The sequence below is a fragment of the Apis mellifera genome, linkage group LG9, assembly GCF_003254395.2.
Source record: "Apis mellifera strain DH4 linkage group LG9, Amel_HAv3.1, whole genome shotgun sequence".
Taxonomy (NCBI): Eukaryota; Metazoa; Arthropoda; class Insecta; order Hymenoptera; family Apidae; genus Apis; species Apis mellifera.
In genome coordinates this window covers 7356520-7381459 of record NC_037646.1, presented here as the reverse complement: position 1 = coordinate 7381459, position 24940 = coordinate 7356520, and the positions used below count along the sequence as shown (strand labels likewise).

The following is a 24940-nucleotide window of genomic DNA, read 5'->3' as shown; positions in this document are numbered from 1 at the left end:
TGAAAAGAAAAGAAAATACACCTTTCATTTATATCTATTTTTTTCAAATATATTAGAATTACCATTTTGCCTACTTTTCTAGATATTCCAGAATATCTAAAATTCTAGAATTCACTGTTCGTGACCAAATGGATCCAAGAATACATGGAGGGGATTTATCATTCCTTCATAACTCGAGTATCATCGATCGAACCCCTATCACGAAGTAATCCTCAAACTTTCAAAATTACCAAAATTGGATTCACACTAAGATTCAACAGTGCACGTTCGTGACTCGTGTTTCACACGAATATAGGAAATTTAGCAAAGGTCTTACAGAGAAGTTTCAGATCGAAGGAAACGATTCGAAACGATATCCTAGGACTCGAGACGAGAGACAACGTGAAACGAATAGAACGACACGCGTGCAAGATGCTCGGTTTATAATAGCTTCGAGGACGAGAACGATAAGAAACGCAAGATAAAATGCGAATTTGAGATATCAGAAACGATGGAATTCTCGAATTGTCCAATATTTTGAATAAACGCGATAAATAAAATGTAGATAGAAGAATAATTTCAGCAATTTCATCGAAATATAAATTTAGATAGCTGATCAAACAGTCTTGGTCAATAGCTAAGATCTCCATCAGCATCAATCTACATCTTGCGCTCGTCCCAATTAGCTTGCTACGTTTCCAAACATTCTATTCTCTCAAAATCTACAATCTCATCGCTCCAATATGGCCAAGATTAATAATAAATTCCTTCGATAAAAAATAAAAAGTCTATGTAAATTTCCAACGAGTGTGTCGTCTCAATTGCATCAAACATTTATCGAAAAAAATAATTTGTGCGAAATTTACATTTAGAATCACGATTTTCTCGTTAAAGAGAATTCCTTATTTTTTTATTTATCGTTTCTTCATTATTTTCTACGAATTTTCTCATCGAATTTCTTCGTTCCGCGAGAAAAAGAAGAAAAGGAATAAGTTCTGCACCGCAAGTTCTTCATTCCCTACTTCCTTTTTTTCATCGACACATTTCATTCGAGAAGCTGTTTCTCGCCTACACTCCCTGCGCACGAACGATTGGTTTCGCGAGTAATCACGGAACCGGTGGACCGTGGTTCCTGGCAATTGGCTGATTCAATGTGCGCCGGTTGCATCGATTCTTCGAATTGACCTGACTGCTCGGTCAGTGGGCGGATCGGCTAAAGAAATCTGTGCGACAGAAACGTTAGGTTAGCCGAGTTTATACATCGTGCCGTTGGAAATGGAATCTTAAAAAAAGGAGAGAAAAAAAAAAATACTGAAATCCTATATCAACTCGGCTGGAAGTTTTTTTTTTCGCCAAGCACTTCAAACGCGAATCTCTACTTTCAACGAAGTCGAAGAAACTCGAAGAAACTCGAAGTTTCATCGAGGCGTAGTTTTGGATCGCACAAGATCGGTTTTCATCGAAAATTTGGAACATTGGATAAAAATAATATATAAAACCAATATAAAATATCCCGCTCTTCGATCCGTTCTCTCTAATTCTAATTAAAAAGAAGAAAAAGAAAATCCGAAACGCAACCCAAATCCACATCAAAGAAACCCTACCCTACAACAGGATATCCAAACAACAATGATAAAAAGAACATCCTCCTTTCAAAGGAACATCTCGTTATTCAAATTTCACTGGTCTTCCTATTTTGAAACTCGCACAGAGCCCCTCCTCCTCCACGAATGCGGATTCCTTCATCGATACACAAACGGCCATTATACGACCAAGGGAGGAAGAGGAAGAGGGAGGGAAGAGAGGAGAGAAACGGAAAGAGAGAGGCTTTGGCCTCCATGGTTTATATATATATATATATATATATATACACGAAACGTTCTCGTGTTCCAGGGAGGCAGACACCGGTCGGGAAGGGATAAAACAAACGGGGAGACAGGACGCAGACGGGGGGAGGGAGGAGGGAGGAGGGAGCGAGAGTTGGTTTGAATGCTTGCGGCTGTCTGAACAGGACCCAACCTCGTTGCTCGGCCATTTCCAGGGTTCCGGTTGCACCGGAAATGTTACCAAACAGTTTACATCTTCGGCCTGCTCTTTACAGCCCTGGTAACGCGCTGTCTCCGTTTCTGAAGGTTCAGGAAGCGGCGAGAACCGCTTTTCCATCCTTGTCCTTGCAACCGTCCCTTTTCTCTCTCTCTCTCTCTCGTTCTCATCTTTTCCATCTCTATTTTCTTTCTCGACCTCGATACCGTGCAACTTCCCTCGGAGAGCAGGGAAAGGAAGGGAACGAGGGCCTTCCGACATGGCATCGGAATCGTGGCGAGAATGCGCTCCCATGACGATGATGGTGGAAACGTGGAGGAACGAGACTCGAACGAGGAGGACTTTTACGCTTCTGCCCTCGTTCGCATCGACGCCCATCGCGCTCCATCTCCACTTGGAGGAAGCGGAAGTTACGAGGAAATTACGAGCGGTTACGAAAAAACACTCGTTTCGTTTTTTCTTTTCTTTTTTTTGGTATTTCAAATAGTTCTTAGTTCTTCCGATAGGAAGAATCTCGAGTGAGAATTTTTTTTCTAAGCCTTTCTTTCTCTTGTTGTTTTTCGTTGCTTCGAGTTTCCTTGATTCTCTCTTCTTTCTTTCTTTTTTTTGACCAGGAATGGAGTTAAGGTTTGGAAAATTTTTTAAATTAAATTAAGTTGAGGCTTCTTGTTGTTTCTCAAACAAATTTCTGATTTCTCTGGGAGAAAAGCAATTCTGTTTTATGATATCGTCTATTTAATACAACAATTGTATTGCAGATTGATAAAATAATTACAATTCTTTATCCATATTCCGACTCTTCTCTCCAAACAAAATAAATCCTTATACAGATATCTTGTTTTTTCTTCTTATTTCTTTAACAACGAGAAATAGCATTCTTTCTTGAAACGGTTCTTGTTTCAAGTCGATAAAATTCCCGAAAATTTTCGAAGTTATTCGTCAGCAAGTCATCATTTTTCCTATTTTTTTTTATTGCTGTCCTTCTCTTTACTCTCTGTTTCAAGCGAGGCACGTGTTCGGTGGTCAGTGACAGCTATCGAGTCGACATTCTTTTTTCTTTTTTTTTTTTTTTTTGTACTATCAGCGAGGTTACGCATTTTCTATGGGAACGGAACTGGGTCACGGAATTTTCGATCATTCAACACTCGACGTGGCTCGATTTCGGGAAAACCTCGGGTATCTCGAAAAACCGATTCGGATATCGACTTGTAACAAAATGCATCTTCGATGCAATCTCTATCTATTCGATGGATCTCTAGGTTTCGAATTTCACGATTTTGCGGTTGGAACTGAAAGTATATCGTTGAAACGTTTAATGGGTTGCGGGATAGGTGCCATTGAACGTGCTCCGCCAATTTTTAAACGTTTGAATATATATATATACGTTTCTGTAAAATATTTGAATATTTATTCCTCTTTTGGAAAATGACACGCATTGACACGTATATAAAAAATATTTTGCCCCTCTGTAATAGATTTGCAGATAAAAAAATTGAGTTTTTTTTTAAAAATAAAAAAATTTTTCATTTCAAATTATTTTATCTTTTGAAAAGATTCTTTTAATTTAATAATTTAAACATAATTTGTAGTTTATGTCAATATTAATAGGAATCTTGAACGTGTAGAAACATCAAAGATATTTTTGAGAATAATTAAAGCGAGAGACGTTCGTCCAAAATTATTCATTGGTTAAAGTGTCCTTTATTTCACGGTTTCGTGCAACTTCAAAATATAATTAGTGCCTCTACGCGTTGCAAGCGTAATATAATAATATTATACACGACGAATATTTATCTTCCACTTAGAAGGTACGTGTGTATTTTTCTTACCAGTCGAACCAAGTGCCCCTGTCATACTCCATTTTAAAAGAAATCTCTTATAATTTTACAAGCAAAATAAATTTTATTAAATAATTATCGTCGCCTGTCCAAATATTCATTTATCAACTAACCTAATTTTATAATTAAACAAATTCTTCAACGATCGTTCAAATCAACATTGAATTAAACTATAAATTGAGAAAATGCAAATTATCGTTATTATCTATTTATTTTTATTATTATTTATTTATCTCTTATTATTATTATCTTTTTCTTCAAACTTTTCAAACATTTCTTTTTACCAATAACAAAACCTGTAAAAAGTAAAAAAGAAAAATTGCAAATCTTTAACCATACACTGAGTCATGTTTCGCAATTCCCTCATAAAAACACAGTCACTTGTAAAAAAATCCAAATTTCAACCAAAATCAAAAAAAAAAAAGAAAAAAGATAGAAAAAGAAAGAAAGAAAAAAAAAAACGTTTGATCTAGTGCAGTGGCCAATAAAAAAAATACATTTTTTTCGAGAGATGAAACCATTTGTAATTTGTCACCATTCACGCGAGATCAATACGCGCGATTCCCCTCCCCTTCTCCTCTTTTTTTATTTTTCACCCTCGTGAGATGCCTCGCGCTATCTCGATTGTCGGATTGGCTCGACTAATCTCTTACCGATTAATCGAGTGTCCGAGTGGTCAGGATCCCCTCTAATCGCGGCCGACACGCGATATTTCTGCGCTATTCCAAATCGATTTTCATCCGTTGTTATTGTGTGCATGTGCCCTCGTCATAGCGGCCGACCCTCCATTCCCTTCCAATTTGTCCATCCAACACTGGCGTAAGTTAGTACTTTTCGAAACTGATGGGCGTGCGTCACGATTTGGATCGTTTGATAGGTGTTTGCGCGTTTTTAGCATGCGTAACGAAGAAGAAAAATGAAGCTTTTCGAGAGGATGATAAATCTATGGCTCGAGTGGCTTTTTTTTTTCTTTTTTCACGAATGATCCACTCAAATAGATCACGGTTTTCGCGAAGCAGTCTCGTTATATTTAAATTTTGATCGATACATTTGGGGGATTGTTTTTTTTTAAACGCGATTATTGTTGTCGTTAAAGAATATTTTGAAAAGGATGGATTTAAACAATTATTTAATTTCGACTTAAATATTGATTTTATAAAATCCTTGTATTATTTTAGTAATTGTTATTGTAATTATTTAATTAAAATAATCAATTTAAATAATTATTTATTCATTCTAAAATTAGTGTAGCAATTAATAAAATAAGAAAAATTGAAATTATTCAATATGATGATTTTTTAATCTTTGTTTTAAATCAGAGCGAATGGAATCTTTTTCCATTCGTACAGAAATATATTCATCTTTCGCTGTCATTACGTCACCAAGAGATAAAAATCCATATGACTCACCCTTCCCGTAGGGAGCAAGCAGTAAAAGGTTGACGAGGGCGGCCCCAGTATCGTGTCCGATCAACGTGATTTTCGTCGGATCTCCTCCAAACGCGGCGATATTCTCGCGCACCCAACGCAGCCCCATAGCTATATCCTTCAACGCCAGATTTCCTCCGGATCCTGGCGTTCTGTCTGGATAAGGACGAGTTCTCAAGAAACCTGGAACACCGCCAACCATATTTGATTCCATTAATCCACCCACCTTTTCTTTTCTTTCTCTCGAAGAATCTCGATTTCTTTTTTTTTAAACGTCATTAAATTTATTTCTCTTCCACCCATTCTTTTTTACCATATCCATTTTCCTTTTTAATATCGTAAACTTATTATCTTTGAATTTTCTCCATTTATCCCCGCCTTTATTCCACTTCTCCCTTTTTTAACCATACTATCAATATTATTTTCCATTTTCTTTCTCCCCCTTTTATTAGATTCTTATTAAATTTATCATCTTCAATTCCTACCTTCGATTCCACTCCTTTACGTTATCTCCTCTTTAATATCAATACATTTTTTTCCCCCTTTCTCTTGCAATTTATATTTCCCCCTCCCCATTCATTCCATTTCCCCCGGGATTCGTTATAAATCGATCGGATAGAGAAAGGAAAACAGATACTCGGTTTAAGATACGTTTCATATCGCAAATGAGATCCATTTTTTTTTTTTTTCACCGAGGTCCATTTCGCGACCACGCCAAGTCGTGTCGGATATCCGGGTTGTCATTGGATCGGGGGGGAGAGGAGAAAGCGGAAACCGGTTCGGTATCGGTTCGTTTCTACAGTTACAGATACCCGTCCGTCGTTGTAATTGAATACAGCGAAGGAGCTGTAAAATATTAATCCATCGGATGGATTTACGGGGGAGGATGGCTGGACGTGGCGCAATTATAACGTTAAATAATGCGAGCGGGGAACGCGCCTCGTCGATACTCGGAGCTACGCCGGTTGGACGGAGAGTTTAACGCGGCAAATGAATTATGAGCGAGCTTTTTGCAGGGGTAAGAATTCATCCGGCTCGGATTAATTATTATTCGTCCTGCTTTATTTGTATTTTCTTCTATCCAAAATTATCCACGCGAAATTTGTTAGTTAGTTGTATCGCGGATGTACAATCGAAAATTAATTTAATATTGCCACGATCGAGAATGTTCCCTGCAAATTTATATTAAGTTATATTTCTATAAGACGAGCTCTTTCTGTTCTTTTTATTTGTATTTTCTTCTTGTATTTCTATCCAAAATTATCCACGCGAAATTTATTAGTTAGTTATTCGGGACGTGGATGTGCAATCGAAAATTAATTTAATATTGCCACGATCGAGAATGTCCCCTGCAAATTTATATTAAGTTATATTTCTATAAGACGAGCTCTTTCTGTTCTTTTTATTTGTATTTTCTTCTATCCAAAATTATCCACGCGAAATTTGTTAGTTAGTTATTCGGGACGTGGATGTGCAATCGAAAATTAATTTAATATTGCCACGATCGAGAATGTTCCCTGCAAATTTATATTAAGTTATATTTCTGTAAGACGAGCTCTTTCTGTTCTTTTTATTTGTATTTTCTTCTATCCAAAATTATCCACGCGAAATTTGTTAGTTAGTTATTCGGGAAGTGCATCGCGGATGTGCAATCGAAAATTAATTTAATATTGCCACGATCGAGAATTCCCTGCAAATTTATATTAAGTTATATTTCTATAAGACGAGCTCTTTCTGTTCTTTTTATTTGTATTTTCTTCTATCCAAAATTATCCACGCGAAATTTGTTAGTTAGTTATTCGGGACGTGGATGTGCAATCGAAAATTTAATATTTAATATTGCCACGATCGAGAATGTTCCCTGCAAATTTATATTAAGTTATATTTCTGTAAGACGAGCTCTTTCTGTTCTTTCTAATCGTGTCCCTCGATAAAGATATTGGACGTGGCGCAATTATAACGTTAAATAATGCGAGTGGGGAAATCTAAAAAATCTGCAGTCGAGATTTGGATCAATTTTTCTTAGATCAGGATAATACGAACCTAAGATTCCAAGGCGATAATTAAGCGTGATTACTATAACGTGGCCGGCACTGGCCAGTACGGATCCATCGTAGATGTTTCCTGTTCCCCATTCGAAACTTTCACCGTGGACGTATACCATGACTGCGTACGGTGCTTCCAGTCCACGAGATCCTGAAAATTTCACAATTTCGATGCATTGAATTCGAGATCATTCTTTCCAAGGTTTAATCTTACTGATGATTTGAGAAATAATCCGTTATCTATTTTTCCTCTTTTTTTAAATCCCTTTATAATCAGTTTAATTCAATCAGAAGCGGATTTGATCGAACAGATAGGATCCGGATCTTTAACGCGTTGCGCAACATTTCGATTTATCCTGAAACTCGAGCCGTTACCTCGTTATCGCGATCAATCGATCTTACAGTGATTTATCACCATCATCGTAATAAACTATCTCGCATTTGCGATCCTCGGTATTATTTCGAAACGCGTCGTTCATCATTAACGCCAATACCTGAAAGTGTCTTTCTACCCGTGTATACACCAACGTGTAATTAAATGATAAGAGATAACATTTCATAAGAGGAAACATCATCGACGACAATGATCGACTTAGATATAAATTCGTTAAGGAGAGAGAGAGAAAGGAGGGTAATTTTGTATCCGAAACAATGTGATGATAATTTATTCCAAGTACACAACCTCTGAATTTCTGTTACAATTCCATTTTTATTCTCTTCTTTACAAATTAACTTGTATTCTTAGATTAGAACACGAAACAACTGATATCGTTCAATTCCTGGATATTTCGGGAAAAAATCGAAATGAACAAGATAATCATACGATAAATTTTTTTGGAAGAACTAATTTTATCAAAAAAATATATATTCTATACTTCTATCGACAGTTTATCCATACAAGGAATTGATTAATCTCAGTCTTGAAACATTTCTAAATTTCGTTATTTTTCACATTCATCACGAAACGATCTCGAATACGAACCGCGACGGTCCGTTCATACTTCGGAGGGAGGAAAAGGGCCGATGAAAATCGATTTTCCGCGCGATTAATCACCCCCGTTATCCCCCGCCCTTTACCTGTCACCTGTAATATCGAAGCTGCGTACGTATCGTTAATCGGCCTCTCGAAATCGCGGCCCCCGAATCGCTCTTTAACCGGGCGCCCCGCTGGATCCGGAAACGGACCGATTAGCGGCCGCGACGACGGTTTTATTGGTTTCCACCGAAAATTCAATTTCTCTATCGCGTTACAATCCGCTCGGCCGGTTTAATTGGCAGCCGGCACGGTTGATCGAAACCGGCCGGCGAACAACAAACCGGCGTCGACCTCCCTCGCGATTTCCTCGATTGCGTAACAACCAACCCCCTCTTCCTCCTCCTCCTCCCTGTTTCCCGCGCGAGGGAGGGAAAGAAGAAAAAAAATTCGGGGAAATCGTCGATTGGAGTGAAGCGCGATTTGCGTAGAGAGGATAAAAAAAATGAGTGTTTTGTTTTTTTGGAGAGATTGAAATTAGGAAAAATGATTTTGTTTTTTCTTTTTTTCTAGTTATCTAGGTTTTGATTATCGAGAGTTATGTAGAGATATTTCAGTCGTGGGTGAATATTACGATACGATAAATTATCGTTAGATAGGCAAGCGATTGTGTAATAATTTATCGGAGTTTGACTTTGAAGCATACTATATCAATGGTAATTAATCATAAATTTCTCGCGTTGTGTATTTGAATATCGTTCTCTCGCTATAATTTTAATAAGTAAAAATTGCAATATTTTTATACTAAAATGTGTATTTAAATTTTTATAGGAAACGATCGTCTATTAATTCTCTGTTTCAATCAATAAACCTTTCATCCTCTTTTTGCTCTATTCATGTATTTTCTATTTCATATCGAAACACATATGCGTTATTTATTTATTTATTTAAGAAATTTCTCAGCTTCATCAAAAATTGGAAAGAAGAAAAACAAAAGATCCCTACATACTTATTCTGACTGAGTTCGGCATCAGAGAAAAAGGGAAAGGAAAAAGTGTTTCGCAAACTCGGTGAAAAATTTCCAACCCCCGCGTTAGACTCGTAAATTCGTCTACGACGTTCGCCGAATGATATACGAGGGCAGGTTCTCTTACTTTCGCGATAATACAGGGGGCATAAAGGCACTAATTACTTCGAAACTAATTACTTCGGGAAGTAACTTGTTCCAGTAATACCGGTACTGTTCCATAAACAGGCGATAGGTGGCTCAAAATTTCCCGCCCCGTGTGTTATTAACGCGTGCTAATTAATTACCAGCATTACACCCGGAATCTTGCGAATATAAAGGCGGAGATTCGCGCGTTTAATTAGATACTTAATGCGCGACATATATTTTCGACCCCCTTTTCCTTTTATTCTCCCCTCATTAACGTTACATCAACGAATCGTGACGTCTCCCTCTCTCTCTCTCTCTGTCGCGTTTCCTCCCCGAATGTTGGAGATATAAGTTTGTTAATTACGTGGAATAAGAAGAGGAGAGAAAAGGAACGAAAACTAAAATTAAAAAAAAAGGATGAAAGAGATTAGTTGGCACGATTTATGAAAAAATTTTTGGTGATGAAACGTGGGATAGAAATAGAAAAAAGAAATACATCGAAACGTATAACAGAAAATTGAAAATGCTACTTTCTTCGTTTTTTCCCGATCGAATATCTGGAATAATATTCCATTCTGATATTGATATTAAAATTCTACCGTTGGAAAGAAAAGTTTGTTTACACGAAATGGTGGGTATCAAAGGAAATACGAATATTTATTCCCATTTCTTCCGTTTCAAAAATTTATTTTCCCCAGTCGTGTACTTTCAAATACGTAAAAAATATATAGGTAAAAAAGAAGATAAAAGAAGAAAGAAAGAAAGAAAGAAAGGGGAAATATACGAAGTTCGTATCGATGCTTACCACTGCCGGGTATATACAGATTCAGAAACAGGCAGTCCTCGCTCTGGTTGGTAAGGAACATGTACAAACGTTTCAGCTGTTGGTATCTGCCCAGAGGCATTTGCAACAAAGCAGCTGTGTCATTGCTGATGTCCGGAAAGTGCTGCGGGCAAACTGCGCCGAACGAATCCGCCAGTTTGATGCCGTCCCAGGGGATCGGTGAGATCGGTGGTCGAAAACGTAAATCTCCTACGGGAGGGGCCGCGTATGGAATGCCTCGAAACACTTCCACCGGGTCCAAGTGTTTGCTGTTCAAGTCCTGTGAAAAATTATCCGCGTGTTAAGGAAAGAAAATAATTTTTTTACGAGAGATCAAAGAATCTGGCAGATATTTGGATTTTCAAATGGTCCACAATATTTCTGCGAAGTGTTCGTTATTTCAATCGGAGAGAAAAATTAAGAAAAAGGAAGAATCCGTAATTAATTATCTCGAATAAATCTAGATTTAGGTTTATTAGTCTATTTCAAAGATTATTTAATTAATTAGATCGAGAGTTTTATTTATATGTGTGTTATGACAATGCTTATATGTTTCAGAAGCTAAATGCACGAAATATATTTTTTTGGAAATTTTGATTATGTCCTTTTTTTTTTATCAGAGAAAGTCAAAACGAAGAATTTCGTTTGGATGATAAATGAAATATTGCTTCGCTCGATTCGAATATAAAATCAAATCTGTCATGTGAATGGGATATTCGATTATCTCTATGAATTTCGACAGACGTTAATAACGACAAAAGTACCTCGTTACTTCACATTCGGTGTGCGCAGACCCGATAGCGAGATCTGATGACACGGTAATGTCTCTGCTCGGGAACATTGAGTTAGATGTAAATCCTGTATTTTATGTATATACATAAACGTGGCTCGGATATTCCTGTTACCGGAAACTAATTACATAATTATCCTCCCCCGTTCGATTATCTTTGCTTTACGAGGGTTGCCTCACTCGATTCCCATCAGCAATCCATAGAAATCGAATTTATGACGATACGATATTTCTACGAACGATCGATTCTCGTCTCTTTTGGAAAAGAAAAAAAAAGAGAAATAATGCAAATAATGAATGATCGTGTATTTCGTTGTTAATATATTCGTTTGACGATGATCGTTCGATCACGATATCTGACACTTTATTTTCCTTCACTACTTATTCCACTTTTATTTGTATTCTATCGCGGATAAAATAAAACAATCACAGGATCAGAGAACAGGGAATAAAAGAGTTACGCAAGTGGTGTAAACTAGTTATTATCAGACGAATATATAAAGTAATTTAATTACGATCGGACAAACAGTTCAAATTATTGAAACGATCGTAATAGTAATTTTGCAATATCCTTTACGATATTCCAGATATATACGTAGGAGCCATGTGCAGAGATAAAAACATTTTTATTGCCAATCAATCGGTTCAGAGGACGAGCATAAAATTGCGAGGCTTTCTCGCGTCGTTGTTAACGAAACTCGATAATTGCTTTCGTTAGATGTAATTGCGTAAAGGAGAGCGAGGGAAAGGGAGAGAGAAGGAAAGAGAGAAAGAGAGAGAGAGAGAGAGAAATGGAGAAAACATTGACATTCTTGGAAGCAATTATACCAGAAGGGCTAATAAATCTCGTTTGAGCGTCGACGTTAATTGCACCTCCCGTTGGTTGCAGCGAAAGCTTTCTCTTTCCCTCTCTTTCTCTTCCTCTTCCTCCTCTTCTTTTCTATCCCTATTGAGAACGACGATGGAGCCGCATCGAGTTCAAAATCACGAATTCCCATTAACCGAAGAACCCGTGATGTTACCCGGAGAATGATAAAGGGAGCAAGCTGACGACGATCGAGAAGGAGGGGGAAAAAAATTCTTACCCTCTCCCCTCCCAGCCTTCTTCCTTCACCCTCGAGCCCTTTATAATTATGGCATTCTATTTCTTGAAAGGAATTTTATAATGAAAGACAGCGAGAATTCATAATACACGCGTACGATGTTGATTATAATATAACGGATATATTTATTTATATAAAGACGTAAACGTCGAGGATCAAACGGCGAAATAAATTTAAAGTAATATTATCGATAATAAAAGTATAAGATAAAGCGAGTTGGATGTTGTTTTATTTAAGATAATAAATGGAATGATAAATGATTTGTGAAAAAATTGCTCTAGAAAGAAAAAATCGGAGGCAACAGGAATCTAATAGAATTCATTGGAACGATTTTTGAAAATATAGATGTTGATTACATTTATGATTTTTCAAATTCGATTCCAATCGATCTTAATTTCTCTTAATCTTTATTTCTTACGAGAGGACGAAAGAGATAAAATTAACTGTGAGGAAAAATGATCGCTCGATTGGAAAAGAAAAATATTTAAAAAAAAAAAAAGGGAAAAAAAATCTGTTCGAATCGACCTCGTTTCCATTCGTGTTTTTTGGGCCTGTAAAAAATTAACGACCTTCACCTGGCGTTGCACGGTCAACGCCGGTGCTCGTGAAAACGTCTATGAAGCAATGTTGTTGACGCGTTATTTATTCTCGCGGGGTCGTTGATTTCCCTCGTTGTCGCGCGATTGATTTCTGTTGGTACACCCGCGCAATTATTTTTTACACCCCCTCTGTTTATTCTTTTATCTCGCCTCTCCACGTTTTCCCATTTCTCTTTCCTTCCTTTTTCCCTCGTTTCTTCTCTCCTTTTTTTTTTTTTTTTTTTTTTTTATTTCGCCTCGTTGCTGAATCCTTGGTTCGGGGAAAACTGAGATTCGAACGCGTTGATTTTGAAGTTCGTTACGAACCGGATGCGCGATGTGCGTTCTGGTTTTGGATTACTTTTATCACGGCGTTTGAAATGTAAAAAACTTAAAACTTTAAAAAAAAAGAAAAATGTATTTTTTGAAAGTGATCGATTAAAATCAATTTAAAAGAATATCACTGATTTTGATTGTCTGACTAAAGATGAACTTGTATTACTGAGGTTTTCCATTAGGAGGAGTGAGTTTCACTTTATTATTAGAATTATTATTTCATACAAAGATGGCTTTTTATTTACTGCTAAAAAAAATTATTTAAAAAATTTTATTTAAATTCTAGAAACTATTGATCATTACATAAATGTTTATTAAAAATATATTTATTATGAAGTAAATTTAACGAAATAGAAAAACAAATTTGAAATATAATTACCGCGAACTTTTCTACTAATTTTTCATGTAATTAAAATTAAAAGTCTGTTCCGTACGAAACTTTTATCCAACATTAGAATCAAAAGTACGATGTTAAAAATAATTTATACACCCGTGGTGAAAAGTTGAAAACGTCATTAGTGACACGAGTTTATCTTTGGTCATATAACGTTTACATTCGACATAAAGGCTTCTATACTTTTCAACTTGCGAATAATTTCGAAAAATGGAACAAAAATTTATACTAAACCCCGGAGGGTTTGAACGAAAAAAATCCCATTTTCTATGTGCTGATGGGAGGAGAGAGCCGTCAAAAATTCTCTCAAAACGACCATATACCACATAAAAATTATTCTTTCTAAAAGCAATTACAACTATTAATTTACAGATATGACTTCAGATAAATTATTTGAAAATATATTTTTGTATTTGATCATTTTTCTATTGATATCTCATAAGCTTTATGCAATATTCCATTCGTTTGATCGTAGCTGTCTTATTCCACTTGTTTGGCCAAGTAGAATAAATGGAATAAACGAGTCAGTTGATCAGACGAGTAACACAGATCAATCATTGTCGCAAAAATTTGATTAACAATAGATATCAAACTGATTTGCACAATGCGTGTGCTTCGAATAAAATTATTTAATTATTTGAAAAGTGAACAAAATTAGAATATTAAATGCAAAAAATAGCACGAGTTTAATGCAACTTGGACTGCATAATACATTCACATAATGTATGAATGAGTTGAATACTCGTGCTTGAGAATTAAAAAAACAGATGTAGGCCACAACGATAGATAGATCGATGCTTTTCTTTTTCTTTTTTTTTTTTTTAAGTTTATGGAGAAGTTCCACCGACTCGTTTCGCGGCGAGCAATTTTCCGCTAATGCCCTCTTGAAAGAAAGAAAGAAAGATATCATACACACGGTCATATCCCGTGAAATTACATCGTTTCTCGAGTCCTACGATAGCTGCCTTATAGTCGAATTTCATTCATGTAAAATTGATTCGTGATGAAAATGGATAATTGAACTTTGAATGAAAAATGAACTTTTTGCCAAAGATCCTTTGATTCAAATTTCTTTGAAAAATTGATACAATCGAGAAATATATTCTTCTAACTTTCCTAACTTCTTTTCAACGATGTCCATTAATTCTCTCAACTTTTAAAATTTCTAAAAATCCTACAAATCTTATTTACTTCACTATTACCATTTTCTCCTCTCTTTTAATAATCTAACCTAATCTTCTTTATCCAAAATTTCTATTTTTCCCAAACGTATACAACACTTCGCAATCCTTCCACTCTCTCCACACTCGAATAAAATCTTCCAGAATCGTAAAAATCCTCTCGTAAAGTAAACGCGTCGCGTGGGTGGAAAATTCGCGGAGACATTCTCGTCTCTCACCCAGTTTCTACCATCCATAAAAGTTTCGCGATACAGCGACATCTGGGCCGAATGTGGCATACGGCAATCGGCGCGTTAAACCTGTTCAACATTTTATATCGGACGGGGCTGCTAAACGGGTTACCAACAGTGTACACAATGTCCACGTAATGTCATCGTTCCGTAATTATGCCTGTATTACCGACCGGCCATTATTATTGCTACTAGATTGCCAACACGTCCACATACTTGGCCGTTTCGCCGACAACGTGACCCCACAGTAATTACCCCGTGATTAAGGTAATACGAGCAGCTTGGACAAGGGAAGGAGGAGGAGGAGGTGCGGCGGAGTTGCGAAAAAAAAGAAAAAATTATTCCGCCCTCGAAACCGACAAGCTTCGAAAAGTGGTGGTGAATTATGAAGCGTGTTTAATGAAGTGTTTAGGAAGGGTGGATGGATCGAGTGGTTGATAAGAGCGCGAGGTTTCATTTATGGATTAGGGGGCGTTCGTGCGTAAAGGAAAAACGAGCAGCGATATTTTTATCAATGATTTTTTTTCAAGCGCTGTTAAAGTAGATTTGATTTCATGTGGGAGGATAATTAAATCGGTGTATTTGATATAAATATTCTCCCGGTTGAGTATGTTGAGTTTAGTTCATCAAGTATTTCTTAATGAAAAGATATTTCAATTAAAAAAGGTGGGGAAAAAGGTGTAAAATTGTTTCTACATATTCACGATCGAGTCGAGATCCTAACAACGCACTTACTACATTTCTCCTCACCGTTTCTTCCCTTCCTTTTTTTCAAGCAGCATGGAAAAGGGAGGAAATCCGTAATCCGTGTTATACGTGAGACGAGTGCGTAATCGTCGAATCATTATAATCCCTTTCCACGGCCGGCAATTTCGCCTCGAAATCATCCCGCGGCGAGACGTGATCGTAATTCTCATTATCGCAATGGAAAGTTTCAACCTTTGCGAGCGGAATTCGAATAATTCCGCTGACAAAAAAAAATTATCTTCGCCCTAATAATAGATCGAGTGCGCACAGTGTGTGTTTAAACGATGAAAGGTATAGAAAAGAAGAAGGAAAAATATTCAAACGAATTTCCCTTTGGCTCGACGCCTCCCTCGAGCGGCGTTAATAGAGTCTTCAAAGTTTTGAGGCGAAGGATTTAAACGCAAGAACGTGTCGTTCGAATGCACCGTTGATTTTATCACGCGTGCTCTTTCGGCTCAATTCAAATATTCGCGTTTAAAAAAAACACGAATATTTATTTTCTCATTCTCGAAATCCAGATAAGGAAGAAAAAGTTTGGTGCATAGGAATTTTAACAGTATTATTCGAAGCAATGATGCAAAGAGTGAAAAGTTTTTGACTTTTTTATTATAAATTCAATTCCTATATTTCTTTCTCCAAACTTAATTAAACTATTCCATATTTGATAATTGATAATTGAACATGATTAACAACTCGATCAAAATTCTTATTCCAAACGTTAATTCATTATTTATCCAATATTTAATATCTCTTTTTTTAAACATCACAAATTCACACTATTATTATCCTCCTCTTCACTATTAATAAAAATCGACGAAAACGCGATTCTTAAAATTCTTATACTTCGATATTTGGAAAATTTATCCCCTTGAAAAATCCAACTTGATAGAGAGGTTCAGAGATTGGGAAAAAAAGAAAGAAAAAAACATCACAAATTCGCATCATTATCATTATTATCCTCCCCTTCACTGTTAGTAAAAATCGAGAAATTCTTAAAATTCTTATACTTCGATATTTGGAAAATTTATCCCACCTGAAAAATTCAACTTGATAGAGAGATTCAGAGATTGGAAAAAAAAAGAAAAAAACATCACAAATTCGCACCATTATCATTATTATCCCTCTCCTCATTGTTACTAAAAATCGACGAGAACGCGATTCTTAAAATTCTTATACTTCGATATTTGGAAAATTTATCCCACCTGAAAAATTCAACTTGATAGAGAGATTCAGAGATTGGAAAAAAAAAGAAAAAAACATCACAAATTCGCACCATTATCATTATTATCCCTCTCCTCATTGTTACTAAAAATCGACGAGAACGCGATTCTTAAAATTCTTATACTTCGATATTTGGAAAATTTATCCCACCTGAAAAATTCAACTTGATAGAGAGATTCAGAAATTGGAAAAAAAAAAAGAAAAAAACATCACAAATTCGCACCATTATCATTATTATCCTTCTCTTCACTGTTAGTAAAAATCGACGAGAACGCGATTCTTAAAATTTTTATACTTCGATATTTGGAAAATTTATTCTACTTGAAAAATCCAACTTGATAGAGAGATTGGCAAAAAAAAAAAAAGAAAAAAGAAAGGAACTGGGACGGTGTCAAATCTTGTACGATTCCGCGTGGAACGGAAACGGGGGAGCGTGTGGTCGTTCCGGTTGAACAGCGGATCCGTAATTTACGTTTTTAGCTTGGCCAGTCCCGGTGGATGGATGGATAACGAGAAAAGTTTTTCGACCAGGACGCCTGCTGGCCTTTACATTACGCGGCCGCAACTCGCTCGTTCCTCGCCTGACTCGCTCCATTTCGCGCGGATTTACAATAGGAAAAAAATCCTCGTGGTCAATCGTTTCGCTGTGTCGAATCGATCCTAATAATATTTCTCGCGCAAAATACGAGAGCAACCCGTCGTTAATTTCATTCCTCGTCGAAAAAATAAATATCGCTAGAGTCTTTTAATCTTTCTGGCAATTTTTCTTTAATATTAGCAGATTCGTGTGCGTGTGTTAAATTACCTAATTAATTTATCCGAGTGTTTCTTCATAACGAAACAACATCAGTGGAAATATTCTTTGTCACTTTGATCAAACGAAATGTTGGGAATAAAAAAAACATTGTTGCTGATATGGATTAATCCCTTGTTCTACGATATCAAGTAATATATAGAATGTGCCACGTTATGTTTGTAAGAAAGTTCAGTCTAGCTTCAATTCCTCGGTAAAGATCAATGGATATAAATTATGTATAAGGTTTCGATACTTTTAAACACAGCATGGTCCTTTAATGTTAAAATAATTGCCTTCATAAGAAGAAAGATCGAAAAGATTAACTCTGAGCTAAAATCTAAAATTAAACAACTAAAAAATAACAATACAAAATTCCTAAGACAACAGCATATAATTTTGATGATTCTCCTTCATGATTTTCAAATAATCATGAGATTATTCCATCACGATTTCCAAATATTTTGTCCAAAGATCGGATAAAGAATGATCGTCGAAAATCTTCAACGTTTCGAAACCTTCTTGCATCACTTTCTCGCATTTAAATCGCAGCTCGAGAATTTTTCGGGTGTTTCGTTTTAAAAGGTCGCGTAAAAGAGGGTCGGGTGAAGGAAGACGAGAGAAATGAAAGGTGGGCGGGAAACCCGATTGGATACTTTCGCTCGAACGAAATTGGCTGTTCGCTTCCGTCGCGATACCGGATTGCCTATAAAGTCGTTCCACGTCCATCGATCCTTGCCCCCTCCCCCCTCTTGTCGATATGAATATCTATTAAACGCAATTCACGTCTACCAGTCGGACGTGGCGATTGTCGCAGTAAACGTCAGGTCGGCGTCGTTTTTGCGCCGGCTGATTGACATCTCGAAAATGCGACACAGATATTTCGTTTCTAAAACGCGGAGACACGCTGATGTTTAAACAACGATAAAAAAAAAAATATCAAAAGTATATACAGCTTTTAACTCGTTCTATCGAGAGGATCCCATTTTAGCGTAGTTAAAAATAAAAAAAAAAAAAAGAGAGAAAAGAAAAATTAAATCGACGATAATCGAACTTGTCTCCGCGTGATTGGAGTATAATAGAAGGACTAAATTATTGAAAATATTTGTTGGACCGTTGTGCATTGTATTGTACAGGTATGAATGACACCTGTAATCGCGCGCGAATTTATCGCTTGTGCTTTCTGCCGTACTATCGGGGGAATATTTCGACAATTCTGCACATGAAATGAAATTACATTTTTCCAAAAAAAAAAAAAAAACATGTACAATAGCCTAATAGCAACTGCCTAAATCGCAATCCAACGAAATCGTCCATCCAATCGTTCCATAAATATCGAAATATTGTAACAACTCTGATATATAAATTTTATTCAATTTCGAAACAACGATCAAATATCCCTAAAATACGAACTTCTCTTGAAGATATATTCGTTGGATCCAAACCGGTCTCGAAAAGATTCGATTTCGGGATCGAATTACCTAACCTAACCTAACCTCCATCATTTTCCTCGATCATAACCTCGAAAATAAAGGAATAAAAGCGAATAAAAATTCGGGGGAGTAAAGACGCGGTTTTCAGATATCCATTCTCGGATTCGTAATTTCCAATGCATCGGGCGCATTGGAACCCTCTCTCTCTCTCTCCTTAGCAAGCATTTCGTTCGATAGCATCCCCTCTGGAGGGGGTGGCGTTGGTGTCTCGCCGCGCCGCTAAAATGGCAGAAATCGATGTACTCAAATATTCCATGAATACCACGGCAAAGATTTCCTAGTTTAAACGTAACACGCGATAGTTATCCGCGTCCAAGAATTATTTATTCGATCGCGTGCCTTTGCGCCAGAGACACGCTCTGTTTATCGAACGTTTCGCGACTTGCATGGGTTTTTAACCAGAATTTTACCTTTCGTAGAAATCCTTTTTAAGAGTCGTACAGTTGTTGGTTTAGATTTAATTGATTTGCCGATTGAAATTTTAAAGAGACGAACAGTTTCTTAAACCAATTTCTTGGAAGATTATTATTAGTATTTTCAGAGATTGTGACTTGATTTATCGATTGGCTTTCGATCCTTGCATGCATAATTTGAGTTTGTATAATTCGATCTTTTAAGTATTTGTAACTGGAGGCCAAATAACTTGATTTTATTTCGTTTAATAAGACTTTTCATAAAACATATCGAATGTAATCGGATATTTCTGTTATCAAGTGTTCGATATGCAAATTAGACGATCGTATTCCATCTATGAGAGTAGATCGATCATCGTTTATATCTTATTTCGATCTTTCGGCTTCGAGTATTCGATATTTTTTCTCGTGTATTCGATAATGTCGAATGGAATAACGTTCGCTCTTGAGTATGCGAATTTTGGTGGATGTATGCATTCGCCAAGTTTGCGAATCGAGAGGAATGATTGATGATAAAAGGCGTTTTTGCGATACGTATGTCACGTTACCTAGTTTCTCGTTTTTCTCGATGAATATTTCTGTGGAAATAGTTGAAAGAAAATTAAAAAATCGAAGATACACGCGACACATTTATCTTGATCGCGAGAATTTAAAAGAGAGGCTCGATTTCGACGCTCAAAATTTGAAAGTCGCGGAAAGAAAACGATTTTTCCATTCTATTCTCTACTTTTTGAGTCTCTCTTCAAGCATTCCTGAACACCTTTATTTTATTAAAGTGGTTTCGAATGAATTAAAATCAACGAAATTAAAATATGCGTGTACATCAAATATATATTTCTTATTTTCCATCATTGTTATTTCTGCAACAAAAAAAAAAAGCCAACTTTTCACGGTTCGTTCAATTTTTCAAGCTTTATCGAATTTTAAAATTGTTCATGTCGGTTTTTACAACGGTTTTTAAAAATAAAAATATTTACCGTTTGAACTTCGAAACTGGGAAAAAGAAATAAAAATAATTAAACTTTGACGATACAATTATAGAAAAGCTCAAAAATGGGAGACGGAAAACAACAATTTCTTTACCATTAGATTTTTCTAATATAAACGATAAAAAAAAACAGAATATAATCGAACTTACTTAACTTATTCAACGCGAAATATTTTCGATCGTTAAATACGAGGGAAAATTCTTAATAATAGCAACGTTTTTTGTTCTCTCCACTCTCTCTCTCTATCCGTTCACCAACCCACGAAATCGATATTCGTCTGGGCCACAGCTCTCGCCCTCGCTCGGAGGAACGAGCATCGAAGGGAATAAAATCGATATATAGCGCGCACGTACCTGAAGAATACCACGTATCTGCCCGCTCTTCGTCTCGACTATGCGCGAAGCGTAGCGGATCTGAGTGGCGGCTCGCGATCCCCCGCGGCCCAGCAACACGATCGCGATGATCAACGCGAGGCAAGTCCTCGATCCGCTCGACGACCTCGTGGCCAGCGGCCTCTTCCTGGCCGCCGGCTGGCATGGCAAGGGCATGACAGCATTTGCTGGCGGCCACTCGAAGCGACGCCAGCAGCATAACCGACCTCACCCTTCGCGGCCTTGAAGCTCTGCTCTCACCTTCGCTAGCCCTGCAAAAAAAAATAACCACGATTCTTTTCTTCTCCTTTACTTCTTTGCTGCAAAGCGACTCGATTTGATCTCGCGTTTAACGCGAGAGAAGAAGATTGGCTACGCAATTGCTACGTCTTGATTTTAACGAGCTTGGTGAAGTAGCTTGTCGAAAGGAAGATTATGAAATTCCATGTATCGCAGCTTAGGTTAGGATGATTTTGATACATTGAGTTTATCCTTTTAATTCAACGAGGCGATTTTATTAGTGGTGAATATTGTGTCATTAAGGGATTGATTTTTAATTTAATAGCTCGTCCTTTTATCGAAAAAATATTGTGAAATCTTATAGATTAAAATATACTCGTATTTATCTTTATACAGTTTTTATCTTCACGGTTAATTTATTTCTGAATTCTATTTAAAAAAAAAGAAATAAAAAAATTCCTGAACGATGATAGCCTCTCGTTATCACAATTGTATATTCACAACTGAAAAAAGATTGAATCGATACATAAATTAAAAAATATCATTCGTTATTATCTAATAACAAAATACCCATCTTTTTTTGAAAATATCTCGATCCAAAAAAACAGAAAAAAATTCCACAAAATGCATCTCAAAAGAAGAGAGAGAGAGAGAGAGAGTGAGAGAGAAAGTAAGCCCGAAGCGGTAGTCTCTCATATGTTTCGTAAGCTGGGAAGATTGAATCGTGACGTACCTCAGCCGTCACCGGGAGCGACACAACGTTCGAGGTATTTTCAATCAGCGTTGCGGTGTCCCGAGCTGTTTCGCAAGGCCATGGAACGGCGGGTTCCCCGGCGACGAATCGTTTCGTAACTTCGTTATGCAAAGCGTCCCTACGAGTGGTTGGCAGTTCGCGTGCCCCGCGGCGAGACTCGCCCGTCCACACCCGCTTCCTTTCCCTCTTTCCTTCCACCTCCAACTCCCCTCCTCTCCTAACCCCTTTCCACGGTGCAAGTTAAATTGCACTCAAAACATCCGCCTCCCTTCCCTTCCCTTTCCAAGGGAAACACGGGTCCAGCCCCGAATACTTTCGCCCTGTTCCCCTCCAACAGTTTCGTCCTCCCGTATTCGGCTCTGGATACGTCCTTCTGCAGCTGGAAGAAAGGCCGTTCCCCGATTAATATCGAGCGATCTGAAAAGGGAAAGAAGGACAAATGTGAGATATTTGAATCGTTTCGTTCGTTTTTAACAAGAAATAAATATAGTAATATTTATAGAATAAGCAGATTCTTTAGAGAATCATATATATATAAAGATTTTTTCTTTCGAATAATATCGAAGCCAATATTTTCGATAACTTCAATTTTCGATAATATATTCGCGAACGGTAAATAATATTTGATCCAACCACGAAACGGTATTCCCGAATAATATTTACTTCGATAATGGGAATATTTAGTTGTCGAACAATTTCAAATATATCTTCGAGTTCAAGAGGCAGGTATACGATTGGTCAAGGAGAAGATGGAGGTAGAAAAGCAAGTTTCTTCGAGGCGGATCAATTCCTTTTCAATTGCCCATGCATTTCTAATCTCCGGTTTCTTTCGTTTTTCCTTTCCGTTTTTCCTCCCCTCGATCGGACAATTTCGGACTCGCAATGTAAACACACGCGTGCTGCGATCCTGAAATGAAACTCGAGGCGTGTATCCACGTTCTACTTGGCCGAGAGACTCGAGTTAATAACGTTTCGGGTATAGGCATGGAATATGCCTGCCATGCCTCTCGCGTTAATCTCGAGATAAATCTTTAAGGCGGACAATCTGGCCAGGGATCGTGGCAGAAGATTGGACGAGCGAAAAGAGCAAGATTGCCCTGTATATACGCTTCATCTTTCTTCCTAGCGATTTGAATTTTTTTCATTCTTGATCGAATATTATAACGAATATATATTCTGGTTAATTGAAATATTCGAGAACGTGGAAATTTGAAATTTTTTCACCTTGTTTGGAGAAATTAAGCTAGATAGATAATTTTATAAAGTATTTGTATTCTATGAATATAATAATTTTGTCAAATTGAAGTTTGCAAAATGAGATAACATGTGTTCTTAATCTTACTTGGAAATTAAAGTTACACGAAAATTTAAATATCTCAAATTTATTTTGAAAAATAAATAAATGTCAGATAAGATACTTTAACTAAGAAGAGCAGCGTCACAAATTATTTTGTGTTTTTTGCGAATATCAATTAGACAAAATTGATTTTCGTAATTTAGAAATCAGATTGAAATTTTTTTGTAACATTTTGACGAAGAAAAAAAAAATTTTAAATTTGAAGGGAAACATGGAACGTAACTCGTTTATTAGACGTGTATCGATAAATGAAAATTGAAATTTACGTTGTGCAAAAATTATTAATTGTTTTAAACGATCCGCGGTCCAACGGCGAGTGAATTTTAACTGAATCGTTATTTTAATTACGATGAACCCTCGTATAAAATAGGTTTACAGGGGATTTCATAAAAGCTTTCGACCGAATTAAATTTCGTTCTTCTTTTTAATTTTACTTTGAAATTATTAAAGTACGATATAATTTAAATAAAGAGCCAATTTTTCCCCTAATAAAACAAAACAAAAGGAACAACAATTTTTAAAATTGAATTTTTTTTAATCTATTCTTTTTCATTGAAGATCTCCCTTCAAATTCTAAAATAACAATAAACTCTTTTATCCTTGATAAAATGAAAATTGAAAAGGATATAAAAATTTAAGTGAAAATTACTCTCTAATCCCGAATCTCGGTTTTCCCATTCCCTAAATTAATCAGCTACCTGTCGCAAAATAATTTACAAAAATTATTTATAACTATTAAGAAAAAGTTCAAGAACTGGGTGATTATCGCGTGGCCATCGAGACTCGAAGATAAGAGCACGCGTACCAGCCACGGTTAAGGGTGGATTCGAGTGTAAAGAATGATCGAGGGCGCGAGAACACGATTCGAAATCGTTATTCATGCCGCTAACGAAACGATTTGTCAAGTTTATCGTTAACACATAACTTCTCGCTCTCGATCCTTTTAAACGCGAGCTTGCTTCTTAAAAGTCGGCCGATAAAAAGAAAATGTCGCGTGTCTCGTTCCCGTTTAACAAGGAAGCCGTGTATTCGAGCCGTGCGATACCGTTCCTACAATTTTCTCATTTAATCGAGCTCCAACATTTCTCCTCTCTCTCTCTTCCTTTTTTCATTCGTTACCATTAAATAGTTAAGCTTGAACGTATGCAAATATCTGGAACGTTACGCGCGTAGAGAGGGAATAGTCTCTTTGAGAATCCTAATGGATTTTTCTTTAAAGAAGCCCGGCGCCGTTTCCCAGCCAGCCAAAAGAACGGAACAATCTCTTTGATGCTCCGCGAAAACAATCTCCTTCGTGGTGGAGATCGGGCTAATGATTCCTCGTTTTCTTGAAAAATACGCGTATAAAGCGGACACGGGTGAAAGCTTTGATAGGTTTAAGGGAATTCTTACTGTAAGGGGGGGAACATGTAACTGCGTCGGGGTATTAAGCTCATAAGGGTTCATTCCCCCTCAAAGCGAATTTTGGCGGGGGAAGAAAAAAGAGAAAAACACGTTTCCACGTTAAGTTAACTCGCAGTTACAAAGTGGTTGGTCTATTATTATTATTTCTCAAGCGGATCTTATTATTTACGTGAAAATTAATACGCTAATTGTGTAATAATTACGTGTACCTTTTTAATATTTAAACGTTTAAACTTTGTGAAAAAAGTATAACACGGTAATC

The 24940-nt window shown here is 36.7% G+C and overlaps 1 protein-coding gene across 6 annotated transcripts in view; it reads right to left on the bottom strand.

Annotated features, from left to right (window-relative positions):
• NLG-5 (neuroligin 5) overlaps positions 1-24940 on the bottom strand; it is a 223498-nt gene that overhangs the window by 10713 nt on the left and 187845 nt on the right. For 4 of the 6 annotated variants that reach the window (XM_006561563.3, XM_006561564.3, XM_006561565.3 and 1 more), the window contains 5 exons: positions 21897-22334; positions 20906-21195; positions 10267-10564; positions 7331-7483; positions 5270-5470 (listed from right to left, as the gene is read on the bottom strand). In XM_006561563.3, the coding sequence (XP_006561626.1) occupies positions 5270-5470; positions 7331-7483; positions 10267-10564; positions 20906-21100 (847 nt within the window). In that variant the 5' untranslated portion in view covers positions 21101-21195; positions 21897-22334. 6 annotated transcript variants of the gene reach the window in all.